This window comes from Pelmatolapia mariae, linkage group LG1 (assembly GCF_036321145.2).
Source record: "Pelmatolapia mariae isolate MD_Pm_ZW linkage group LG1, Pm_UMD_F_2, whole genome shotgun sequence".
Lineage (NCBI taxonomy): Eukaryota > Metazoa > Chordata > Actinopteri > Cichliformes > Cichlidae > Pelmatolapia > Pelmatolapia mariae.
In genome coordinates, this window is record NC_086227.1 from 22,789,924 (window position 1) to 22,815,756 (window position 25,833).

At 40.0% G+C, this 25,833-nt stretch overlaps 1 protein-coding gene across 1 annotated transcript in view; it reads left to right on the forward strand.

Moving 5' to 3' along the window:
* The window catches only part of aldh1a2 (aldehyde dehydrogenase 1 family, member A2), a 28,582-nt gene extending 3,159 nt beyond the window's left edge, over positions 1-25,423 (forward strand). The window contains exons 2-13 of the mRNA XM_063497754.1: positions 4,995-5,099; positions 6,644-6,784; positions 7,064-7,193; positions 9,984-10,045; positions 10,724-10,852; positions 13,013-13,126; positions 21,396-21,498; positions 22,076-22,260; positions 22,377-22,541; positions 22,862-23,019; positions 24,237-24,311; positions 24,543-25,423. Coding sequence (XP_063353824.1) covers positions 4,995-5,099; positions 6,644-6,784; positions 7,064-7,193; positions 9,984-10,045; positions 10,724-10,852; positions 13,013-13,126; positions 21,396-21,498; positions 22,076-22,260; positions 22,377-22,541; positions 22,862-23,019; positions 24,237-24,311; positions 24,543-24,615 — 1,440 coding nt within the window. The 3' untranslated portion in view covers positions 24,616-25,423. The remainder of the gene's footprint in view (positions 1-4,994; positions 5,100-6,643; positions 6,785-7,063; positions 7,194-9,983; positions 10,046-10,723; positions 10,853-13,012; positions 13,127-21,395; positions 21,499-22,075; positions 22,261-22,376; positions 22,542-22,861; positions 23,020-24,236; positions 24,312-24,542) is intronic.
* The last annotated feature ends 410 nt before the right edge of the window (positions 25,424-25,833 follow it).

Here is a 25,833-nt window from a genome sequence, read left to right on the forward strand (position 1 = left end):
TAAGAGGACGATGATAGCTATTTATTGACATTTTCCACTTGTGCCAGAAGTGGAGAGGAGAAAGACTGATAAATAATTAAGGAGAAAGTATCCCTGCTCTTTGTAGCAGGTGATACTTGTGGCTTTGTTGTGGTTTTTCACACTGTCGAGTGATAATGACTTGTTAAAACAGACACTCGGTGGGACAAATTTAACAAGAAAGGCCCAGCTTTGTTTCTTCTGCTGTGGATGAAGAGTCTATAAAATGTTTTTACGTGTGGTGAGAAGAGAAGATTTAGAGGTATTTTACAACATTTTTATTTATTTATTCTTAAACGTTTGCACATGTCTTGTCTTTCTGATATTATAGAGACTTTATTAGAGATCAGAAACTACAAGAACACTCCACAAATGTTAATATTAAGCTTCTGATAAAAATGCACTTTTGTATTTGTGTTCATAGCACAAATAAAGTGAGAACGCATCTGAAGAACTGACAAGGACCAGATTCAGTGGCCTTGTTCACCGTCTGAGTTACAGATCTCTTAATCTAATCAAGTTATAAATTTTCTTTGTTGCTTTACTCGTGGTGGCATTAGTGCACTTTCACCATAGGAACCTGTGCAGAGCCCCTCTGATGAAGACCCATGAATTTGTAAAGCAGTCTATGCACAGACATCCACTCAGTGTGGATGAATAAGAGACTCCCATCAATCTGTCACTGATTGAGATAGTACAGATGGAGGCTTGGGGCTCCCCGATGCTAGGTGCTGTCCACCGGGGTGTAAATTATGACCCTGCCTCACTGTGTGGGTTAGTGGCCCTGCCTTGCCAGAGTCTGACCTGCAGTTCTGGAGTTTTTCACTTCAAAACCACCATCTTACCGCGATCAAGATCAAACAGAGGCAAAGTTAGTGGATACTGTGCAACTAAATGATTTATCACAACGAGCACAGCAAGATCCCCTCCCTCCTTTCTGTGCCTTTGCTTTCACAATCTCCTCGTTCGCACACACATGGCTGCGTACTCTCTAAAACACATCTCTTTGATTGTGACAGGGTAAGTGTGCACCGCCATTAATGTGTCCATTGGTGTGAAATGCCTACTTGTGCAGCGAGTGTAAATTATCATCTTAGCAGACACGTCAACATCATGTCCCCTGTCTCTTAATCACTTTTTAAGAAGGAGCAGTGACAGCGAGGTTACCCTGTTAACTTCCCATACCTTCAGTCTGCGGCCCTCCTGACAAGAAAACGTGTAAATCCTTACGGTGTCATTATGAAAAACACTTGGCTTCATAAATCTGTTGGAATGAGCTCTTTTTCGCCGGTGAGCACAACACGACACAGCAGAGACATCTTTTCTAGATGTTTATTTGTCCGTGGAAAAAAAGCATGACATTTCTTTATAAATTACTTCCTCCTTGTCCAGTGATCCCATGAGTGAAACTATGTTAAAACGTTCTTTAAAACCTCCCTTGACCTGAAATATAAAGAGTGGTTAAGTACACAGGAAACCCATCAAACCTCAAATGTTAGAAAAAACACCATGAGTGAGAGGAGAGGTCAGTTTTATTGTTGATTCATGGAAATTAAGCTGCACGTGGTCTCGAGGTTTTTTTTTCTTTGTTTTATTTTGCTCTGTCTTTCATTAGGACTGCAGATTAAGCTCTTCTAGGTTTTTGCAGTAAATAATATTCATATTGAGCCTGATAAAAATTGAGCGTTAGTGTTGGGATTCATTGCTGGCCGAATAAATCTGCCCAGAAACGTTGTCACACTGGCACCAGCATCAGTTCTGGGGATGTTATTAGAAAGGTGTGCGTTGTGTTAAGCTTGTTTCTTGCTTAACGTCGTTGTCAGGACGAACAGCCTTTATCAGTTGCCTACTCAAATTGACGAGACAAAGGCGTTTGCCAGGCAGTGACAATGAGGCTGCCCTCGCCAAACCCGGGAGGGCAGGGTGGCATTGTCTCTGGGTGTGTGAATGAAAAACATGAAGGCTCCACGGTGTCAGACATGTGGAGAGGAGTAGGAGAAAAAAAAAAAAAGAAAACACCAGCTGGTCTCCACTTTCACATGCTCTCCACTCACTTGTAACAGTAGTAATTATAAGACTTTTGAACGCCATCCAAAACCAGAAAGGAAATAGAGGTCCTGTGATAGGGGAGGATATGAAACTTCCTGCGCAGACGAGTGTTGCAGGTGCCCGTAGGATTCATCTGGCTGTGGAATCTTGGCGTGTTGTGTGTAAACACACACGTATGTAAACCTTTCACACACACACGCACACACACACACACACACGCCCCTAAACCCCCCCGCCCCCTCCGTCCAACCGACGAGAACCGAGTAGCCTTACATATTCTTTCAGCATGTGAGCTGTGAGAAGAAGCAAAGAGCCAAACAGATGTTTTGTTGGCTGCATCAAGTATTTTGGCATTTCATACTTCCCATTACAGTTCACTCCGAAAAAATGAATCGACACAAATACCGCACAAAGTTTTTATTAACGTGAAAAAAAAGAAGGAGAAAAAGAAAAAGTCAGTATCGTTTACATTTTAAACTTTGTGTAACATGAACAAATCCTGATTTTAACGTTAATTTATTTGTTGTTGTTTTTTTGTAATTACAGAAAATTAAAGCTGAATTGAAAATATCATCTTTTGTGATCCCCATCCCTCGCAGGCTCGTACCGGATGATGGGACCGGCGATTTTTATAGAAAAGCAAGAGATTTGCTAAATGTTTGCAGCTGCCCTGTGACCCATGCAGAAAGCCCTGACCTATAGGCTTACTCATCCACATCAGGCCTCCTCGTTATTATTCAAGCAACACATATTGGACTCAGTTTTAATCCTTTCTTACATTTGTATAAAAAGCTGCAGAACTAGATCTTTAAAGACTTTTTCATACCTCTAGTTTAAAATGAAATATAGAGTAAATAAAACCTGGGATTATTTGTATCCATATTAATTATTTTCTTTCATCTTGCGTGCACTTTTGGGATTTTAGGCCCTGAATGGCAGTGCAGACTTTCATAAACATGAACCTATCATGTGAAGTGATAGTAACGACCCCGCAGGGAATGGGAAAGAAAACACAATTAGTCATTTGAAAATGTGAACCCTTGCACTTGCTTTTTCATCCTTGCGTTCTTTGCCCCTCGTCCAAATGATCCTAAAAGCAATTTTAAGAAACCTTGAGAGTTGATTTACGACTCCGGCCTGTCATCTTAATCAAGTCTCTCAATGGAACGAGACAAAAGTCTAACACCAGTCCGAGCCCAGCGAGAGGGCTGAGCCAAACGGCGTCTGACAGTTGTCCTTTTCTGGCCGTGATTTAGGTGGGGCCTGCTCCACTGTTGTCGTGCTTCATCCGTTCTCCTTTAGCAGCATCTTGTGAGAGGGGTTACGCCATGCATAAAGCTACCCATGGTCTGCATTCTTGCTCGGACTGTTGAGGCTGTCAGGGGGCTCCTCTGATTTAGGGCGCCCCACTTCAGTGGCCCCTATAAATTTAAAAACTAATTCAGTGCTCTACAGGACTTTTTGTTTTTGTAGCTGGCCCTCTGCTCCTTATTGTTACTGACAATTTTATGAAGTGCTCTTAATGAGCAGCAGATTAAAGGTGGCCTCTGATGGTAGGCGCCTGAGAATACCAGGCTGGTAGAGGGAGAAGTTACTCAGGCCTTTGTGTGGGGGACGGTTTGGGGGTAAGCAGTGCAAAGGAATGATAGGAAAATGATCGTGTACTGTATTTTTTTGCCTTGTGAAGTGGTACATGGAGATACTGAACACCTTAAACACGTGAATGCGAGGTAATCAGATGCAGAGTCCACATTATGAGCCAGTGAGCCGTGGGAATGATACGGAGGAGGGATTGAGGGAGGGAGGGGGGCAGAGTGATGTGTTTTTACTGTGACTCCAACGGTTTTCAGGCACTTCGGCATTTTATACCAGCCCGAAAGTAAACACAGCTAACACTTTACAGCCAATTAAATAGTACTTAAAGCCCGGCGTTTATGGAGGTAAACATGTTGGAGAGTTTAGGGAGGCTACAGCCAGTGGGATACTTGAACCCTGCTCTCAGGTTTGCTCTCAGTACATCAGAACTCCTCTAAAGTAGAAGGAGGGTAAGAGCGAATATATACACAGAGGGATTTGTGCCAGCAGATGTTCTCCTTGCACTCTATCTATCAGGCAGACTGACAGCCATTAAAAACAGTGTGAGTAAGTCAGCCTAATGAATCCAAACATGTCAGCGGGGAAGGAGGTTTTTGTCGCTGACCTAATATGCTGGAGGTACGTTTAAAATTACATATGTAAAAGGCGTCACATGTACTTCTGTGTCATAACTCTCAGTTTTGGGGTTGTGTAAACATTTATTTTTCTTTTTGCTCGGCAAAGATGTTGCATATGTCTCGTGTTGGAATCCAAGGATTGGCTGTTTAACGGAAGACTTGCTTTAACGCATCACAGAAACCAAGTGCAGCACGTGTTTTATGATCTCGTAAACGAGCAGCGATGTTGTGAAACGTGTGTCTGTGTGCTTGGGGGGTGGGGGGGCGGATTGTGTAGGTGGGTGGGGGTCGAGTGTGTGATTGGGATTTATCTGTACCCCCACATCCACCCACCCCCTTTGTCTGGATGGTGGAGCACTCCCTAGAGAGCAATGCTGAACAGACAGGAATCTGTGTCCAGATTTCCAGAGATTCTCCCTGGACGTGCTGCTGCGTGAGAGCTGTTTTTCTTTCGCAGTCCACAAGCACATAGCTGCAGCAAAATGGTGAAATGAACGCATTACTTAATATAATATAAATATTTTTAAATTAAAAAAAAAAAAAGTAGCCATTGTTGCACGCTCATGCTTAGCATGTTTGGAAACTGCCTTTTCAGGCTTTCAGTGCTATGTGTGAAAAAGATACATTCCAATAATAATTTTGCCTATTTAATTAATTTAAAATGGGTTATATCTCTTACTAAAATGCCCAAATTATATTCTTCTTTTTTTGCAGATCTTCATCAACAATGAATGGCAGGACTCTGTTAGTGGAAAGGTCTTCCCTGTCTACAACCCGGCTACTGGAGAGCAGATCTGTGAAGTCCAGGAAGCAGACAAGGTAAATGTTATACAATGTTTCATGGTGGAGGAAGTCAAAGTATTATATTACATAAATATAGTTAAACCAAGTAAATGGTTGAAGTCATTACTGTTGATGGATGTAGAAGTTTTTAATGGTAAAACTAATTTTTAACTTGTTCATATTGGACTAACGTGCAGGCTTAAACAACAAAAGCAAGCGTTTAGTGGATGTTAGACAATATAAAAGATATGTAATGTTAAAAAAGAAAAAAAAGACCGAAAAGATAAAGACAGAACTACACACACACACACACACACACACACACACACACACACACACACACACACACACACAGGTGGGAGGGAAACCCAAGTGAACCTCATGGGGTGGGGCAGATGATCCCAAAGGACAGAAAGCAACATGAGCAGAAAGTAAAACCTCAACAAGACCCTTGATGTTCAGCAGATACATTCACATGTTGTGCAAACACAGAAGAGAATCTGTTAAATGCAGCTAGAAATAACAAATTATTCTTAACGTTTTTTTAAATTCATTTGCTCCATATTTTTATTCTTGGGCTTTAAAAGAGTAGCTTTAAATTATTCATAGTTCAGTGTTATCTTTGTTAATCATATACTTGGCCTTGGTCCATTCCCTTAGTTCATCAGGTTAGCCCCTCCCACTTAAAGCCAGTTTTCTTTTGATTGGCTGTCTCTCACAAACAGCGGGTTTGAACAGCTGCCAGCAGGTGGGCGTGGCCTCTGTACTCACAGTGAGAGCTTTGAGATGAAAACATTAGGATGCCCTCTCTCTCTCTTTCTCATCACACAGAGCCAAGAGTTTAAAAAAAAAAAAAAAAAAAAAAAGCTGGTGTAAACTGAGCATGCAGTGAGGTCTGGAGTTTCTGGCTCAAAGGGATTACTTTTATACATGATGACCTAATTTTCTGAAACTTAAGCCATGTTTAAAGTGAGCATGTAACAGTATATATATTTGAAAAGCATAATAGAACTACCTTAAATACATGTAGTACAGTAAAAAGAAGAATGAATTTCTCTGTACTTAGGTTTCAGCGCTGGAGAGTCTAACAATGAAAGTGGGGGTTTTTTTTTACCCATAATCAGGAAACATATCACTTCATTTGCATCACAAAGATTAAAAAAAGTCACACTTTAGGGTTAAAGTTGAGACTTTCTGTGTATCTTAGTGAGTGCCCTGTAAAAGATTAACTATCTTTTTATTGGATAGGGCAGTGCAGAGAGTAGGAAAGTGGGGAGAGAGTGAAAACATGCAGCAAATGGTCTGTAATAAACTCCAACTCTGGCCCCTGCAGTAAGGACGCTATCCTTTGGTACGTGCGTTGCATGCTTAAACAGGTATAGCTATAGTGTTGGCCTGGAGTCTCGTCTTTAGTCGTCATACATGAGTGAAATAGCTGGATCTGAAATATTAAAGAAAAGCAAAAGCACAATATGAGACAAATCATCTTCAGCATTCAGCATATACACTTCTATGTCAGATGTAGGCCTGCTAAAATGCAGAGACAGATAATGAAGTGACATGTTTTTTTCCCCCTGTAGGCTGACGTTGATAAAGCCGTGCAGGCAGCTCGCCTGGCCTTTTCTTTGGGCTCTGTGTGGCGAAGGATGGATGCTTCAGAGAGGGGTCGACTGCTGTCCAAACTGGCTGACCTGGTGGAGAGGGACAGTGTCTACCTAGCAGTAAGTGGACAAATACTGGGAATGTTCTCTTATTTTTCCTCCCATGTTATTAAATGCATTTTATGCCTTTTGGAAAGAAGGATCTACAGTTGCTTTTGTGCTTGATAGTACAAATACATGCAAATGTCCTAAAGCGAGCATATTACTGCCGTATTTGTAGTTAAGTGTTATCTTAGTGTCACATTTCACCCATGGGTGCGTGTAAAAGATAGAAAACAGTATGGAAATATGTGAAGATCACAAGGTTATATCACATATTTGTCCCTCGTCTCTCTTCAGACTATTGAGTCACTGGACAGTGGAAAGCCTTTCCTGCCCACTCTGTTTGTGGACCTCCAAGGAACCATAAAGACACTGAGATACTTTGCTGGATATGCCGACAAGATCCATGGTACTTCCATTCCAATGGGTAAGAGCCGTTTGGACTGAGAGAGATGAAGGGTACTAGCAGTTAAAGAAAGGATTAGTCAGATGGTATTAAAGAAAGAGCCAGGTTTGTGTTTTTGTGTTTGCTCCTCTGACTTTTTGGTACCAAAAAACAAACAAAAAATGCAACAACACTCAACTGAAATTGCAAACTTAACATATATGATGAGTCAGGATTTAAAAACTGAAGCATGTGTGGAAGATCTTTAAATCTACTTCTTTCTTCTAATGGCCAGCAGGGGGCGACTCCTCTGGTTGCAAAAAGAAGACTGACTGTATAGAAGTTTATGAGAAAGATCACGTTCTTTCTGATCTGCTCTTTGACCTCAGTAAACACTTTCCTTGATTAATAAACCAGTTAAACACTTAAAGATTGCAACATGATGTTTATTTTGTCATTTTTAGCTCCCATTTAGAGAAAAATCTATGATAATGAAAGATATGCCTTAGGGTGTGGCAACCTGTAGTTGATAAATCACTTCAATATAAACGCAACACGTCTCCGGTTTCTTAACCGCTCGCTCTTTGCATCAGCTTGAAGTTTCAATACAGAATTCCTCAAACAATTGTTGATGTTACACTGTGCACATTTTTTTTTACACAGTCTGTCATTCAAATTTAATGTGTCAAACCTCTTAGACAATAGTTAGCTTTTTGTTGTGAGAAGTGAGCAGCTGAAAGTAGCTTTAAATTCTCCACTAACTCTACTGAGAGCTTTAGCAGGCACGGTTTTATTCTGAGACCCTTTTGGTATCAGTAAAAGGTTTTAATTGTTATTGTGCATTACTGGGGTGTCAGGAAAATGAAATTAAAATAAAACAAAATAAAAAAAATAGTTCCCTGACCTGGAAAATCAATACGATCGCTCTTTGAAGTCAGCAGAAGAACTTAGAAAGTGAAGGAAAAGTCTGAAAAAAGTCTGTTGATCAATTTTACTTTTATTATTGTTACATGTGCTAATTGAATTTGGGATATATTATTATATTGACTGCGTTCCACATAAAGTGACCTAGATTAGTAAGTTATTATATAATTTACAACCAGTGCCTGATAACAAATGCAGCAAATCGGTGTTTATTATATACGACAAGCGGCTATAAACATGATTTTAAAACACTCAGAACAATAAAATAAAAAAATCTTTGTAGCCTCCGTTAATCTTTTCCTACGCTGACTCAAAAGCATGTGGACAGTCAGGAGAACTATGTTATAATATAGGAACCCTGTAAGAGGAGCATGAGAATGCACAATTAATATAGGCATTTAAGTTGTGCAACACTAATTTATATAATAGTAAAGTATAATTTTGAAATTAATATAATGGTTTTTGCTTTTATGCTACTTTAGAGACCTTTGACTAGGATCATTGCATAAATTCTTGCAATATTTTACTGCAAGGCTTTTTACAAGTACAGGAAATTTAAATCTTTTTTTGGGGAGGGGAGGCATCTCTAATTGACATCACCATTTATTTAATTTTTTAGTAAAACAAAACACTCTTTTTGTTTCATTGTGTTCAGAGTTTTGCAGAAAGCTAAGCTTACATTCAGCGGGTGAAGGTAACAAATTGGTAATCAATCTAAACACAGTAGAGCCAGCTGCCAGTGTTGCCCCTCTAAAGCAGCTGAATCTGAGGGTGGAAGAGAAGAAAGTTGGCTGTGTGTTTTAAAAGGAAGAAAAAAAAGAATGAGAGAGACTGAGAGGACATGGAAAACATCCTGATACCGCTGTATTGTCCCTCTCAAAGCTTCTCTTGTACGCTGCTGCCAAACCAACCACGGCGAGCGTTTTCCCAGGGCTTTGGTCTAAGCTTTATTCCACTTGTAGGCTTTCAGAGTAAATAAATAAGGGTATTCCTGTAGCCTGTATGATGTAAGTAATCATGTTTGTTCACCTGTTAGAATGAGGCGCAACACAGCTACCATGAGCAGCTCCTCTGCAGCTATTTGTCTTGCCTGTTATGCTGATACTGTGGTGTTAAATTTATATCAGAGACGGCATGAAATGAATGGGGAGTGTCATTATGTGCAGCACCTTTGGCAGTACAGTTTGGTATCATTTACACCGCCTGTGCCAAATTGAAATATAATTCATGTGCAGGCACCATTCTTTCAAACAAGGCTTCAGATACTCGAGTTCCTCCAGAAAATGTCATGCCTACTGGGTTTATAGATTCATTCCACAAACAATAGCAGTTTTGCAAGATCCACACTGGAATACACGGACAAAAAAAAGAAAAAGTTGAAATATGGGAATCTTACTGCAGTTTTGTATCTGTTGTCAACGTAATTGTTTGACTTGTCATCCCCCCACTGATCCTTCCAGTCCAAGTGCAACATTAAGCAATCATCAGCTGACCACTGTGGTAACAAATTTATACACATATTTCTCAATATGAATTGTTTTTCTGAAGAATGAACAAGCATGGCACACCCTCAGCAAGTACCTCCTTTTTACTCAAGTAATGCAAGAGGAATGAGCAAACCTTTCCAGCATAACACCCATCTCTATGACCTAAAACAGTTACACACATGCCTGTGCTGCTGGAGGAAACGTAATCTCTCACCAGGGTAAAGCAACCAGGAATGCTGCATGTGGATTCATTTGCAAATTAACATGTTGAGTCAACAACACCAGGGGAGTCAGGTGGTGACGTTTTTCATATGTTTAGAGGGATTTTTTAGTATTTCCTATTAAGTGCTTTTTTGTTAAAGTGTTAAAGCTAGGAATAAATAACCCAGTTCTTTCTTTACTCATGTGTGTTCCTCTACAGATGGAGAGTATCTGACATTTACCAGATATGAGCCTATTGGAGTTTGTGGACAAATTGTCCCTGTGAGTATAACTTTTCTGAAAAGTGACATGCAAACATGACAGGGAAGTGCGAAGAAAAAATAAAAAAGATGGAGTTAGCTGCGTTTAAAAGTACTGAATTACATTCAGAATTTTCCAGTAATTCCCTGTCAGCCACAGTTTTTAAATCTTACCGGTAATCCCCCGCAACCACTCCAAACCCCACCCCCCCAGTGTGCCGGTGGCTTTGAGGAAAAGGGAACAAGAAGTGAGAAGCAGAAGAATGAGCTAAGGGATTTAACAGAGTGTGTTTGAGGAAAGAAGAATGATGAGAAAGGAGGAAAAGATCAAGGAGAAAGAGACACTGTTGATTGTGCAAGAGTGCAGAAAGCGTGTGGTTCTGTGTTGAGCCCCATGGGCTCCTGTGCAAAGCAGAAATAACACAGGCCTGTGTGTTGAACAGTGATATGGGTCTATTGCACATGTGTTGCAATTTCCCGACTTTCTCAGAATACTGTGGGAAGAGAAAATACTGTACAAGTGCCGAGAACATTTTCTCACTTGACTATGTTTAGACAGAGTGAAAATGAGAGTGAGTGACTTAAGAGCGATGAGTTATTGAACTTGACTTGTGACCACCCAGTGTGTCAGATGCATGATGTCTTTTTCCGGTGTTTGTGTGTGTGTGTCTGTGTGCGTGCGCGTGTGTGTTGTACACAGTGGAACTTCCCTCTGATGATGACAGCATGGAAGCTGGGCCCAGCGCTCGCGTGTGGAAACACTGTCGTCCTGAAACCTGCTGAGGAGACGCCGCTCACCTGCCTCTACATGGCAGCTCTAATCAAGGAGGTAAATGACAAAGTCACTATGACGACGGCAAACATTTCACATGCACAGTTTCAAGCATGAGCGCTGAACTAACTGAAACAGAATCACTTATAGGTTTTATTTTGCCAAGGACACAGTGTTCATTTTGACTTTGGCCAACACTTTATTTAGACAGTTCAATGTTAATGTAACCAAAAGGCGATAAAAAACAGATGTTTAACAAAGTGTCACATCGATTTGGTGCATCATCTCAGAGTCAGTGAAGTAGGACTTGGCCTAGGTTATCTCCAGCCAATATAGAGCCAAAATGAAAGGGTTAGTTTGCCTCAATTATGCAAATGAACTTTTTAATGGTCTAAAACATACAGATTTTAATCTCTTAATACAACAATAAAATTTGTTTAGGATGATAATAAAATCCAAATATTAATATTAATGCAGTTAATTCAACTCAATTCATTATTCACTGTATGGACAAAAGTACTGGGTCACACCTATTAGTCTTTGAATTCGAGTGTTTTCATCTACTGCCTTCACACACATTTGTAAAAGACTGGGTCGTTCTAAAGAACTCACTAAATTTGAACGTTTTGCTGTAATAGGATGCCACCTTTGCAACAAGTCAGTTTGTGAAACTTCTACCCTCCTAGATATTACACGATCAACTGAAACGGGAATTATTGCAAAGCGGGAGGCTTTACTAAGAAGAGCAACTCAGTCATGAAATCAAAGACCACATACAGTTATAGAGCAGCAGCACCAAGTGCTAAGGGAAAATAGTCCCTGAATGTCAAATTACAAACAGCAAAACCTCCTGTTGCTTTAACATCAGCACAAAAACTTTGTGCCAGGAGCTTCGTGGCATTGGTTCCCATGGCTAAGCAGCTCCTGTATTTGTAATGTGTAGAAGTTTAAACTGCTTGTGTTAAAAACTTCTATATATATAAAACACATGAAAAACAGTACTGCAGCTAACCATTTTTTAATAATATTTAGATAATGTTTGTTCCATCGTGTCATCAGTAATCTAGCAGCATTAACAATGTGTCCCACATCCTTCAGCAAGTATCGATGTGGTATATATATATATATATATATACAGTATATGAAGTATATACAGTACTGCTGTCTCATGATAATTAAGTTATGTACTTAGCAGAAATGGCTACTGAAGCATTTCACAGGCAAGCTAGCTGTGGCATTTTGTAGACATTTACAGCTTAACTTAACATTTAACCACTCATACTAAATTCTTCCACGGGGAACATTATTAACAATATTTAAACATTAATACATAGACAAGAAAAAACACCCATAATGTCAAGGTCTGCTAAAAATCACCTGCTGCTAGGTTGCTAATTAGCATTAGCATTCCCTAGTACAGACTTAAAATATGTACTCCCTAACCTTCTGCTAAGATAGCAACCTTTGAGAATAATACAGTCAGTATTTTAGCTGTAATAAGTACAGCATCATCATACCACATTGAATAATCCCACTGTAACAATAGCGTGAACAGTGATGAGAGCCTAATGATGCACACACTAGCTAAAATGCTAAATGATTAATAAGGAAAGTTATTTTAAGTTTTTATTTCTAAATTTGATATCAGTTTATTATGAATTTAGAGAGATCACAAGAACAAATGTTATATAATCACATAGTTTCATATGTTAAGTATGGATGTGACAGTCAACATAAAAATGCTTTAGAAAAATTCATTCAGGGATGCTCTGGTGTCAACTTTCTTTTTTCTTTATTCAGTTTTTCCTGGCAATAGTGCCGAAAACTCCACAAAAGAATAAAATAAAATCTGAACATCTTAAACACGCTGATATAAATCTCGAGTAAATTCCAAACCAGAGCTCTTTGTAGTGAGTGCAGCTGTGTACAATAAGGATAAACACATGAGTAAGTTAAACAACACAGCCTGACATGGCAATGTATTGAAGCCAAATAATGGACAAATTTAAGTGTCTACATCCTCTCTGTTTTTCCCCTGTCCTCTCCGGCCTCGCCTCTTCTTGGAGACTATCTGTCTGTTGCCTTTTTGATGTTCTCCCTGCTCTCTGCTTGTAGGGAGGTTGGGTTGGGTCCGGATTCCCCCACACTGCCTGTGGTTTTGCTTGGCTCTGCTGTCATCTCCGCTAAAGCTTGTTTCCTCTCATATTGTTTTGACAGGCCGGCTTTCCACCGGGAGTCATCAATATTTTGCCAGGATTCGGGCCAACAGCAGGAGCTGCAATTGCTTCACACATGGGCATAGACAAAGTGGCTTTCACAGGATCAACCGAGGTACTTTTCTCTCTAGTGGAACGGCTCAGATCAGCATCTGCCTACTGCTAGCTTTTGTCACTGAACACAGTTGACACAGTGACCAACATGTGCAGAGCATAAGAGCAGGCTGGGTAATTAGGGGATGTTGTGTGCCTGTATTGAAGTTTAAATGACAAACAAATGGGGTCTTACATAAGCCGCGCACCCTGTCATTACTCCTCATGACAGGGCTCTGATTTTATCGCACACACATGCACATATTTGCGCTGTCGAGAGTATACAAACAGGTCTCTCTGAAAACACTGCCTCTCGTCTGTTTTCCCTCAGCTGTCTTTGAGGTATTAATGCACCTCCACACTGCTTTTCATTTAACTCACCATCAGGATATACCCTTACAGCTCTTGAGAACAGGGAAGCAGTTAATGGGAAGACAAAGGACATACCATGTTAGGTGTTGAGCGTTGTGGTCTGAACAGATTCCTGGAGTCAGAGAGAACAGCCAGAGTGACGGCAGATCCCTTTCTACAGATCATTTATAAACATCTGTCATTTCCACGTTGACTAACTCCTGTGTTAAAACCATTTACAGTAGTCCCGATGTTGCAGTGATATTTTTATGTGACCATCCTGTAATTTACACCTATCTTTAGCAAGTAACACGGCCTTATGTAATATTTGTTTTGACTCCTGCATTGTGTTGGAGGCGCCATGTGTACAGTATGTGTAATTGGAGCAGTCCCTGATAAGCCCATACAGGTACAGATGTCACAGATAAAAGCAATGAAAGCAAAACCCACTGGAACAATGAGACATACACTCGCTGGACCTTTTTTGCCTTCAGAGGTGCCTTAATCCGTCATGGCATAGGTTCTACAAGGTGTTGGTAACATTCCTCAGGGATTTAGGGTTTTGTTGATGTGATGATAGCATCACACAGTTGCTGCAGATTTGTCGGCTTCACGTCCATGATGCAAATCTCCCGTTCCACCACATCCCAAAGGTGCTGTACTGGATTGAGATCTGCTGACGGTGAAGGGTGTTTGAGTACAGTGAACTCATTGTCATGTTCAAGAAGTCAGTTTGAAATGATTTGAGCTTTGTGACATGGCATTTTATCATGTGACAATACGTACACTGTGTTCACAGAGGGATCAGCAACAACACTCAGGTGGGCTGTGATGTTTAACCCTGGAGAACCCATGGGGTCAGATCCGACCCCATTGGTTTTCTAGGGAAACCATGGGGTCAAATTTGACCCCATGAGTTCTCCAGGGTTAAACAATGTTTAGCTGGTACTAAGGAGCTCTAAGCGTGCCAAGAAAATATCCCCCACCAGCAGCAGCGTGAACAGTTGATACAAGCACGGATGGATCCATGCTTTCACGTTGTTTACACCAAATTCAGACCTTACTTTGCTAGTCTAGCAGCAGAGATTAAGAATCATCAGACCAGGGAAAATTTTTCCATTCTTCTATTGTGAGCCCATGCAAATTGTAGCCTTCCTGTTTTGAACTGCTGTTAGCCGACAGGAGTGCCACCCGGTGTGGCTGAAGCCCATCTGCGTGCTGTGCGCTTTAGCGATGCTCTTCTGCGCTGGCATTCTGGCCATTCCACTCTGAACTTATTTTCACCCAGAGAACTCCCACTCACTGGATATCTTCTCTTTTTCAGATTATTCTCTGTAAAATAGATGGCTGTGTGGGAAAATCCCAGTAGATCAGCAGTTTCTGAAATAGTCACACCAGCCTGGCACCAACAACCATACGACATTCAAAGCGGCTTAAATTACATTTCTTCCCCATTCTGATGCTCAGTATGAGCAAGGAGCAGTTGAACCAGTGTACCTAATTAAGTGGCACATGAGTAGACATATTCCTGTAAAATGTAAAAGTGAATGTCACAGGGAGAGAGCATTGTTAGTGTATGCCGTTGTTTGCATTTCAAAGATCCTGGATGTCTTTTTTTTTTTTTTTTTTTTTTTTTTTTTTTTTTAACCTGTCCCGTTTGGTTCTTTTGCCATCAGAATTATTGTCTAAAGGCGAAGAAAGATGCCCAACGGATTTACTTTACCAAATGGACCATCCCAGCCTTGCCGTAATGGTCCATTTGATTCAACTTTTTATTGTTTATTTTATTTTCACTTGCTGAAAAGATCCTGGATGTCGATGAGGCAGATTTTAAGTGACGCTAATGGACTCAAGGAACAGCTGTGAGAGTTGACCAGTCTGTTGCTTCACCACTGAAATTTCCCCAAAACAGTTTTAAATGACTTTGGTGATATGCTGGGTTTTTTTCTTTTTATGAAACAATGGTGGATTTTTTTGTTTATTTTATAACAAACAAATATCTGGATAACTTGCGGAACTGAATTTGTTACACACATTTATGTCTCAGTTTAAAAATCAACATTAGCATCTGGGCAGAAGAACAATTCAGCTTCAGATATATTAAGAACTGTTGGCTAAAGTTATATCTGCTAAGGTTCAGGGTTATGCAGTAGGTTGTGGGGTTCATTGTTATTATTATAATAATTATTATTATTATGTTGTGTGATTTATGTCTGTCCTCTTGAAATTTCCAGTAAATTTATTGTCTACGTGATATGGAAACAGTTGGTGTTCGTACCAATGGTTCTAACTTTCAGAAAGTCATGACAGTGACCAGACTGAAGTAATTGCAGGTAGTGGTTGCTGTCCAATCGATTAGTACTGAAAAGTCTCATAAATGACATTATTCATTTATTAGCCTTTGTAATCTTTACCTCTGTTCATTTATAGGCTGCAAAGCGGAGGCATCGCTCCCTCAGGACCTTTATTTTCTTCCATTTTAAAACCAAAATATTCCCAAAATAGTGATTTTTTTTCATCTTTTCACAAACAAATGCTTCCATTTGCTGAAAGGGTGTCGGGAGTCTTTTGCCCTGCTCCCTGCACTCGCTGCACAGACAACCCTTAACAAATATATCATCAGCTGCTTGTCGTAGGACTGACGGCAGGCCGTTGGAAAATATTTACATATTGCCCAACCCAACTAAGCATGTTAATATCATATTGTGTGTTTGTGTGTGTGTGTGTGTCCATGCTGACATAAGCATTAAGCTCAAACCACAGCTGTAGACCATATTGTTTCTAAAAATGGCCACAGCATTGCAGAGTTTGTCTGTGTGGAGCCAGGACCTTGGGCTAGCCCATGCTGGTATTAGTTACATTAACTACAATGTGTTAAAGATAAGCATTACCAAAATAATGCATGACTGCATCATATCAAAGTCTCCTTAAATACAAACAGAGTAGTAGAAGTGTGCGTCTGGAGAAAAAAAAGTTTACTCTTTAAATAGAAACTCTGAAACAGCTGTCAGCCAGCTGTAAATCAACGCCTCCTGGCGGGCGTTAGAGCCTTCCGTTAGCTACCAGTCTTAGTAACAGAGCAGTAATTTATAAAATGACCAGTGGCACACACATTAGATTGTACAGCTGAAATCATCAAAAACTAATGTGATCTAGTTTTTGCAGGAAAAAACTGATCCATTTTGATGCAGGAGACACATTTATTTTGGAGCCAGCATCTTGCAGCTTTCAGCAACACTGCATTAGCTACATTTTGGAGACTAGACCACACTGATATTAGAAACGATCAGACACCCATGAGTAGTTCTTGATCAGAGACTGTATAAAGCATGGATGTGCCCACATTCAGAAATTGTATTGTGGACTCTGTTAGCATTTTGGCTGTTGCCATGTTGGATTTTGGGAGGAAGAAGTTACTTTATATGAATAAACAAGTGGCGTGCTAATTTATCACCTATCCATGAACTCGAGTGCAAAACACAGAAGCACATATCAGCAAAGCATGTTAAGGCAATTTACTAGCGTAGTGTTCATACTGTATTGGTTAACACATGTCAAATGATCAAGGGACACAAATCCCTAGGAGGGTTGTGTCAGGAAGGGCATCTGGCATAAAAATCTGGCAGATCAAACTTATTGATTTATCCGCTTTTGTGGTGTCTTGTGAATAAGCAACCCAAGTAGTGAACTAATAAAACACTAGAACTTCACTCACCAAAGCACATAACTTCTGGGATGATTTGTCCCACACATCAAGCCCTAATGTTAGTCAGATAATCAATTAAAAATTCACCTACAGCAGTACCGGCCCAGTCTAATGGCTGGAAGTAACAAAAGTGAGGCTTCGTAGATGCTAGTCAGCTCCAGCTAAATGTGTTGGGAAAGCTGTCTGTTAATTAATAAGGCCACACCCCTAACTCAGTTATGCAGGTAGATCAGTTATTAAAAAAATAAATCATTCTACTTATAGTTTATTTGAATGGCTATCTGTAAAGCACAGGGACATTTTTATGTCAAGCTAAATGTGCTTTGTAATGCTGTAGATGGCCATTTTATCATGGAAGTCTAATGAGACTCACTCCCTTTTGAAGCCAGCCTCAAGTGGCCACTAGAGGAACTGCAGTTTGGGTTTTTGGTTTTTTTTTTTTAGCATTGTCTTCATTCATTCCAAGGCTTCTGATTGGCTGATAACAGTAACTATGTGTCCTTCCCTGAGTCATACATGTATCGTGGCATGATTTGACCTTTTCTAGGCAAACGCAAATAGTTCCTAAAATATAAGTTCAGAACAGAAATGCGCTATTGTGGACACAGCCTCCTTTGTGTTCTTAGCTTACTTATTTGTGTGTGTAGGATGTCTGTTCAATGTCTACAGTGTCTTCAATCTTTCAAACATTTTCTGTAAACATTCAAATTCAAGCACAAACTAAAATATAACAAAATATGTTCTGTACTCTCCAACCTCACCAGGACCACCAAACTTTGTTAGAATAAGCCACGGTAAAAACTGTTAGCAGCTGCTATCGGTCTATATTAGTTACTGTATAATTTCAAATATTGATCTAGTTATGATTAAACCATAATCATGTATTTATCTATTTACAAATGATCTATCCTGTGGCATCTTGTTTAACTTGTATTATAAACATCTTTGTTTGACATCTCATCCCAATTGAACATTTTCTTTATAAGTGGTCGAGTTTGGGGGGTTTCTTGTTGTTTTTGGTTCTTTTTTACTAGTTTTCCTGTTATTTTGTGTGAACTGGAGTCAATTACTGAGAAAAAAGCCAGCACTGTCAGAGACTGCTGATGCCCAGACAGTGAGTCACTGCACTGTAGTAGCAATGGTGGGATCCTAGCAAGCACATCATCTCCTCAGACAGGATTGAAGGTGCTGGAGTAGCTACAGGTGGATTTTAGGAGCTCAGTTCATCTCTCACTGACTCACATGTGGCGGAGGAGTCTAGCAGCCCAGCGTGTTTCCTTTACCCTTGAATAAACACATGCTAAACTCCCCTTAGTCAGCCACTTTGTGTTTCTGATCAAAGACAGACAAAACACATCAGAAAAATGAAGCCGAGCCAAGTTTTGTGTTGTATTTAGGCAGCTTCGGTACCAGCCGCAGCCCAGCTGTTCTGATCTTAGTCTTTCAGTATATAATGGGAAGTAGAGCGAAGAAGAAAAGAGCAAGAGAATGAGTCTTTAACATGTTTGAAGATATTTTTCTTAGGGGTGGTTTGAAGAAGAGGGGGGGGGGGGGACTTGGACACTAAGGGGTTTTTTCTTCTTCTTTATCTATAAAAGACACAGTATGAGTAACAGGAAGATGAATACTTGTTTAGGGTGTAGGATTGTGAGGGTGGTGTATGGGATTTTCCAGGCTTCTTATCAGTCCAGTTATTGCAACGTGTCAGAACAGTGAAAAATATTGATAAAAACTGGTGACTCATTCTCACATCCTAAAATCATGTTTACCTAAATTGGCAAGGGGGTCAAATAGCGTCCGGCAGTTTTAACCTATATCTTTTCATGTCGAGTACGTATTACTGCAACTGCCTTTATTAGTCTTAAAGCAGCAGGTTTAGATTAAAGGCTGTAACCAGAGGTGCACAGTCAGCCTGGCTCTGTCCAAAAGTGATGAATCCCACCATGTATTTATTATTATACCAATTTAATTATTCATTTAAATGTCATGTTTATTTTTTTAAGTTGCCTCATTATATGTTTGTTTTGTGTCTCATTTAAAACACGTTGAGTTTCCTTTGAATTTTAAAAAGTGCCTAAACAAATAAATGTGCCATGACTTTAATCTCAAATTAGCACAAAGTTCTGTTGCCTTTAGCTCAAGCTAGTTTCTCCTGCTCATAAGCTCATAGATGGTATGATGAGTGGGCGTTGCTACTGTGATGTCGCCTGTTTGGTACCTGAAATCTTATTTGGATTCCCTGAGTGGTTGGCAGTGGTTGCTGGAGGCTGCAACCAAAACTCTTACCAACTGCTCTCCAAGTGGTAGTAAAACTGGGAAAAATGCAATGCAAACTGGGAAGACAGAACACTCATCTTCAAAGTAAAAGTTGTACCTTACCACTGGAACCAGAAGATTTCAAAAAGTGCTCAACTTTTACTTTGACGGTGTTTGTTCCTGGTTGGTGTCACACTTTTAGCAGTTACACTACAGCTAGGCAAGCAGTTAACAAGATTTACTGGCCCATAAAATACAAAAATTTCAATCACCAAAGTGGAGTACAAACCTGGACAAATAATCACACTGAAAACCATACTACTCAGTATGCAACAAAAACCTCCTAGTGATTGCAATCTCCTAGTGGCAATCTACCAGCAACACTAACAATCTGCTAGCAGCGCTAGTTGCAATCTGCTAGCAACGCAGTAATCTGTTGCCTTTGCTTTATCATGTTTGTCTTCAAAATATCCTTGACCACTAGCCAAGCACTAGTAAATTTAAAAGAGTGTGTCACAAACTGAAAATTATAAACAAGAAAAATAAATTTGAGCTTTTTTAACAAGGTTGGCTGCAATGCTAAGACACAAATTTAAGCTTCTCTTTTTCCGGTTTGTGTCATACTTTTCACAGTTTCAGCATTAGCTCAGAGAGTAGCTGGACAGTGTTTATATGAAGGTACATTGCTTTCTTTTAAACTATAACCACAGCAAAATGCTAACAGCTAAAGCAATCTCAAGGAGGTTTTTGCTAACTAGTTGTAGAATACATGTTTTTGCTAGGGAGCATGTAGGCTGCATTACTGGGATTTTATCAGTCATCTCCCAGTGACTGCCATCAGCATCCAACCACTCCTAAGCAGTCAGGGAATACAAATTTTTTTCTCATGACCAGTGGTTCTCAGATGTTTGCAGACTAGTTTCTTGGTCTATGAGACTAATGCCTTATTCAAGCGATCCTACATTGCCACCAAGCTTACTACACGTCCAAACAGTGAATATATTAATGTTATGTGGTTAATGGTCATGTGCCTCCAAATACCTCATCGCCTTCTTGTGGCCTTCAGATTAAATGCAGGTCTTAAGCTCTTCTGTATTTGGGAAGCTGTGTGCATGATTATTTATACTGGCTATACTTTAGCAGCATCTCTGGTTTGGTATCAAGTTTCACTAAATCTCCAGTCACCACAGAAAAATATCTTTTCCCTGACTGGCTTACTGGTGATTGGTGGAGGTACAAGGGTATTGCTTGGTCTTCTTCCCTTAGCCTGCTTCTAAAATATCTTACTATGCATAGCCTGTAATGTAGCAAAAAGAAGTGTGGATATTATTTAATGATGTATTACAGAGAAAAACAAGGTTCAAGTAAAAAAATATTCATGGCTTGTATTCAAAACATTTTCAAAGATTTAATGATTTGTACTAAATAAAACTAAAACGTTCTGCCCCAGGATGAATTTTACACATGATTCTCTTGAGCAATAGATCTTTATCAAGGAATGTTATTCCTCAATCCGTAATTTATTATTCTTCATTTAGGTCATCTGATATCATCGCTCCTGATAAGGAGTAAAGTGGAAATTAGGGCAATAGAAGGATGAGATAAAACACTGCAAATCCCCTGCCGTCTTTCATATCGTCACACCAGGCCCGACTCATACCGAATATCCCGTCTCGGTGTTATATCACAGTACACCACCCACACACCTTGTGGTTGCCTCTTCCTGTCCTTCGGCACATATCAGATACTCTTCCCGGCAGAAACATCATTTTGTTTTCCTCTCGCTGTCGCCAAAAGCCTGTAACAGATATTCTTTCTGTGTGTTTGCAGAACTCATGTTTCAGCTGGCCTACCAGTATATTCCTTGTTTGGAGCTAACCAGCCTCTTTAAGATATTTAATGGTTCCAGCTGATTTACTGATCTGGCTGTGAGCCTTGCATCTCCACGAATAAACCTCTGATCTGTTTCCTCTGTTAGGTCGGCAAGCTGATCCAAGAGGCAGCTGGGAAGAGTAACCTAAAGAGAGTGACGCTGGAGCTGGGAGGAAAGAATCCCAACATTATATTTGCAGATGCTGATTGTAAGTTTTGTTTTGTTAAAGTAGAGTTTTATTTGTCACTTCATTTACCTGACCCCCTCCCACCCAATGTCTGTCTGTCACAATCACTGTTTTTTTGTAGCTGTGTGTCATATTCTTAGAAAAGCACTCACAGCTCTCACCCTTACTGAGAACCTTAAAATGTTCGGAGCTTAGCAGTGCTATGAAAACCTCTGGATGGATGGGTTTCATATAAACTCTAAGTGTCTCACCAAACTGGAGTTGCCGAGCGTCTCAAATGCTTTCAGCAGCCGTGAGAGGGGCACACTAGGGCCTGTAAATCAAGGGAATGGACCCCGACTCGGCCGAGACCCATAAATCACAGGGGTCCATTAACCCTTTGTGCACAACAGCAGGATCCTGTCTCTCAGGTGTCAGGTGTCAGATTTGCATGGGATAGCTCCAATAACACTGCACACATGATTTTTTATAAACAGATAAATTTGTTCTGTCTTTATTGATATTTAATTTTTTTTTACCTAATAAGTAGCTTCATGGTTATAATTCTATACTACTTTTGTTTAGTTATTAACCAGCACAAATCTCTCCATTTTCCCAGTGGATCTGGCTGTAGAAGAAGCCCACCAGGGTGTGTTTTTCAATGCAGGCCAGTGTTGCACGGCAGGCTCTCGCATCTATGTGGAGGAGCCCATATATGACGAGTTCGTCCGGAGGAGCGTGGAGAGAGCAAAGAGGAGGATAGTTGGCAGCCCCTTTGACCCCATGACTGAGCAGGGACCACAGGTGAGGAGCACAGAATCAGAAGCTGTGATCGCTTTTTCTATCATTTGCTCTGTAAATTTCATATATTGCTCATTTTTTCTGTCATCTGGGAGTAAGTCTGTCCTCCACCTCCACAGATCAGTCGAGAGCATCAGAGCCGTGTGCTGGAGTTCATCCAGAGCGGCATTACTGAAGGGGCCAAGCTGGAATGTGGAGGCAAAGCTCTGGGCTTGAAAGGGTTCTTCATTGAGCCTACGGTCTTCTCTAACGTCAGAGATGACATGCGCATTGCCAGAGAAGAGGTATAGTGATAAAGACTCCAGCACTACTAATGCATCTTGAGTTGATTTAAGAGCTGCAATAGAAGAGGTAGCAAAACAGTTCATGAATAAATGTCGATGCTGTTAATAACCTGTTTCTCTAACCTGGAGAAAAAAAGAGTTACTAAAGCTGTCAAAAAATGTAAAAAGGTACCAAAAAAGGATGGTGATACATAAATTAAGTCCCTAATTAAATGCATTTACCTAAGATTAACTAATAATTTTGAAGTTCATAGTGAGTCTGTGTACTCTCACCTCTTTGATGTGTGATTGTTAGCTTACCATTTACCATATTTCTACAGATTTTTGGGCCAGTCCAGCAGATCATGAAGTTCAAAACAATTGATGAAGTGATAGAAAGAGCCAACAACTCAGATTATGGTTTGGTTGCCGCTGTATTCACCAAGGACATCAGCAAAGCCATGACCATATCCACAGCCATGCAGGCTGGCACTGTCTGGTAAGCTCTATCTGCCGTGCTTCTTCAGCTCCATTCAGTAATACTTTTCATGTGAGAAATATCAGCCACTTTCCCGAAGCTTTAACTAACAGTGTGCTGATTTAGAATCATTACAGTAGCCACAAAGAAAAGCTTTTCTTCCTTTTTATCCACCTATTTTTCCCCAGAAGCTCAGATATGATGAGAAAATATCAGAGGTAGTGTTCTAGGACAGGACAACATCCTCAATTTTATGATTGGTAGAAATGAAATTAATAGTAAATGTTACTTGTTGAGTTAACCTGCAATAGTTTCCATTTTTAATTACTTACAAATGGTTATGAGTAGAAGGATAGATAGCCTCTGCCAGAAATCTTGCGTCACTTGTTATGCTTAGCTATTTTAATAACTCGTCCTTCATCCCTGATGTTGACCTAATCGCCATCGGGCAATTTTCATCACAAATGCCACATAAATTATTCTGTAACCAAGAAAGGATAAATGATATGCTCCATCCTTAATTATAAACATTATATTTATGTGTCCAATCACAAGACATCAGTAATAGGTAAGATCCAGAACTTTAATCACAGACATTGAGAAATTCACTCAGCAGGCAGTCAACTCAGGCAAAGAGACAGACTCCAAAAGAGGGGAGAAAAGTCATGTATGAGGAGGCACACAAATATACAAAAACCTGAGCTAGAAAGGAAAAAGAAAACACAACTAGTGCAACTATTAAAATGCCGTGAATGTTTGAGACTAAAAGGACAATCTAGAAATTGGGGAGTACTGCACAGGAGGTGTATGAAGACTCAGAGAGCGATCAGCTGAATGTGGTTCAAAAACCTGGCGAGAGGAGAACAAGGACATAAGTGATGAAGCATGAGAACAAAGTCTTTCAGCAGAAGGATGAGAAGGAAAAAAAATCGCTGAAATATTTAATAATTTTACTCCATATTTTCGAGTTACTTCAAAGCATTGTTTCCGCGGCAGCTACAGCAGCTGTAATCACTACATTTACAGATATAGAACCTGACATTTTTTAACTGTGTTTGCTAAACAGCAAAAGAATAATTGTTATTGAGTTCAGGGGGTTTTAAAAATAGCTGTGATGATGAGAATGTAATTTTACATCAGTCTTCCCAAATGACGCTTTGGATAAAGTTGTGCAAAATTTTTATAGTAAACTGCAAGTCAACTGATCAAGAATGATCAATGCTTTGTGTATTTCACAGGATAAACTGCTTCAACGCTCTGAGCACACAGTGTCCATTTGGAGGATATAAAATGTCTGGCAATGGGCGTGAAATGTGAGTAAGACTTGGTCGTCTGCCCACTGAATACACACAAATTAGTCGCAACACTAGTATTGCTGACTTAGTGTTTTGAAAGCCGACTTTCCAAAATAGCTTAACATGATGTAAATCTTTATCTAAGAGGAAATATTCCTGCTCCAAGAGCCTCCAGCAGTGTGTACACTATAATTCAATGTTGCTGTCAGCATTGGAGTTTAAACAAAATGTTTCTATTTCTTCTTTCAGGGGAGAAAACGGCTTGAAGGAGTACTCAGAAGTGAAGACCATCACAATAAAGATGGTCGCCAAGAACTCTTAAGGCAGCCACACTTTTTTTGGGAGGGGGGAGGGAGGAGGAGGTAGTGTCTTCCTCATTGTTGACAAGCTTTTGTCAGTCTGTCCATGGTGGCACACCACGACCCATCAGAGCTACTTATATCCGTGATAACTCCAGGCCGTACCCACTCACTGCCTCCTGTCCCTCCGTGGACATTCAGCCGCTTCCAGTCCAGCTATCGCCACTTGTGTTGAATTTGTGGGCTTCCCTCCCCCCTCCCTCCTTCCCACAGTACTCCATACCTCCTCCACTAACTACACTAAAGCACTCACAAAGACGATGGGGGAGGCTGCTCTGACTTCAAAACCCAATAACGACGCCCGTCCCAGCCGTTACAACCCCGATTCTCACCACCAGATGCTGGATGCTCAGAGACTCAGTTGCCGCACTTGCAATCAGCCCTTTACTAGCAGCTTGTAACCCGCTGGGTGACAGTTTTTCTCTGTACTGTGCGGTGTGATCGTCAAAACCTCATGTGTCACTGTCTTGGTAGAATTTGTGCGAGCACGTTCGCTCATTCAAGACCACTGATGTCGTCAGCCTCAGACACGAATGGATGAAATGTTAATTCTGAATTAAGATTGATTTCTAATTGTCTTTGTTTGTATTTTAGCTCATATGACTTAACACTGTATGTCGACCTTTGACTGATGTAAACGTGAAAAAACTTTAACCTCTTAAAAGCATTTTACTCTCACCTGCTAAAAGAGGAGTAGATGTGTTTTAAAATACATGTAACTGATGTCCATCTATGTTTATGTTTATACAATCATATGCTATAAAATTATAAAATGACTATAGTTGTTTTTTTGTTTGTTTGTTTTTCAGTAAAATCTTTTTTTCTTGGAAAAAGTGTTTCGAGTCTTTGCCGATCAAAAAGTCTCACATTTTAATTCAGGCTAAATCTGACTATTTAATTATTACATTAAATATCTATACTTAGTTAGATAGCTTGTTATATTGATCCACATGTTGAACACTACTAATAGTAGTACTCATTATTATTATACTTTGAATACTAATTCAAAATCTCCATCCACTCAGATGTATTTTTGTCAATGTTTGGAAAAAAAAAAATCAGTTTTAGATTTACCGAGCCAAGAGGATTTCTGACATATAAATCAGCTCATCCAGGTCCAGCAGGGAAGTTACACAAGTCTGATGTGAACATTTGAACTCTGAGGTAAAAACCGTTTCCAA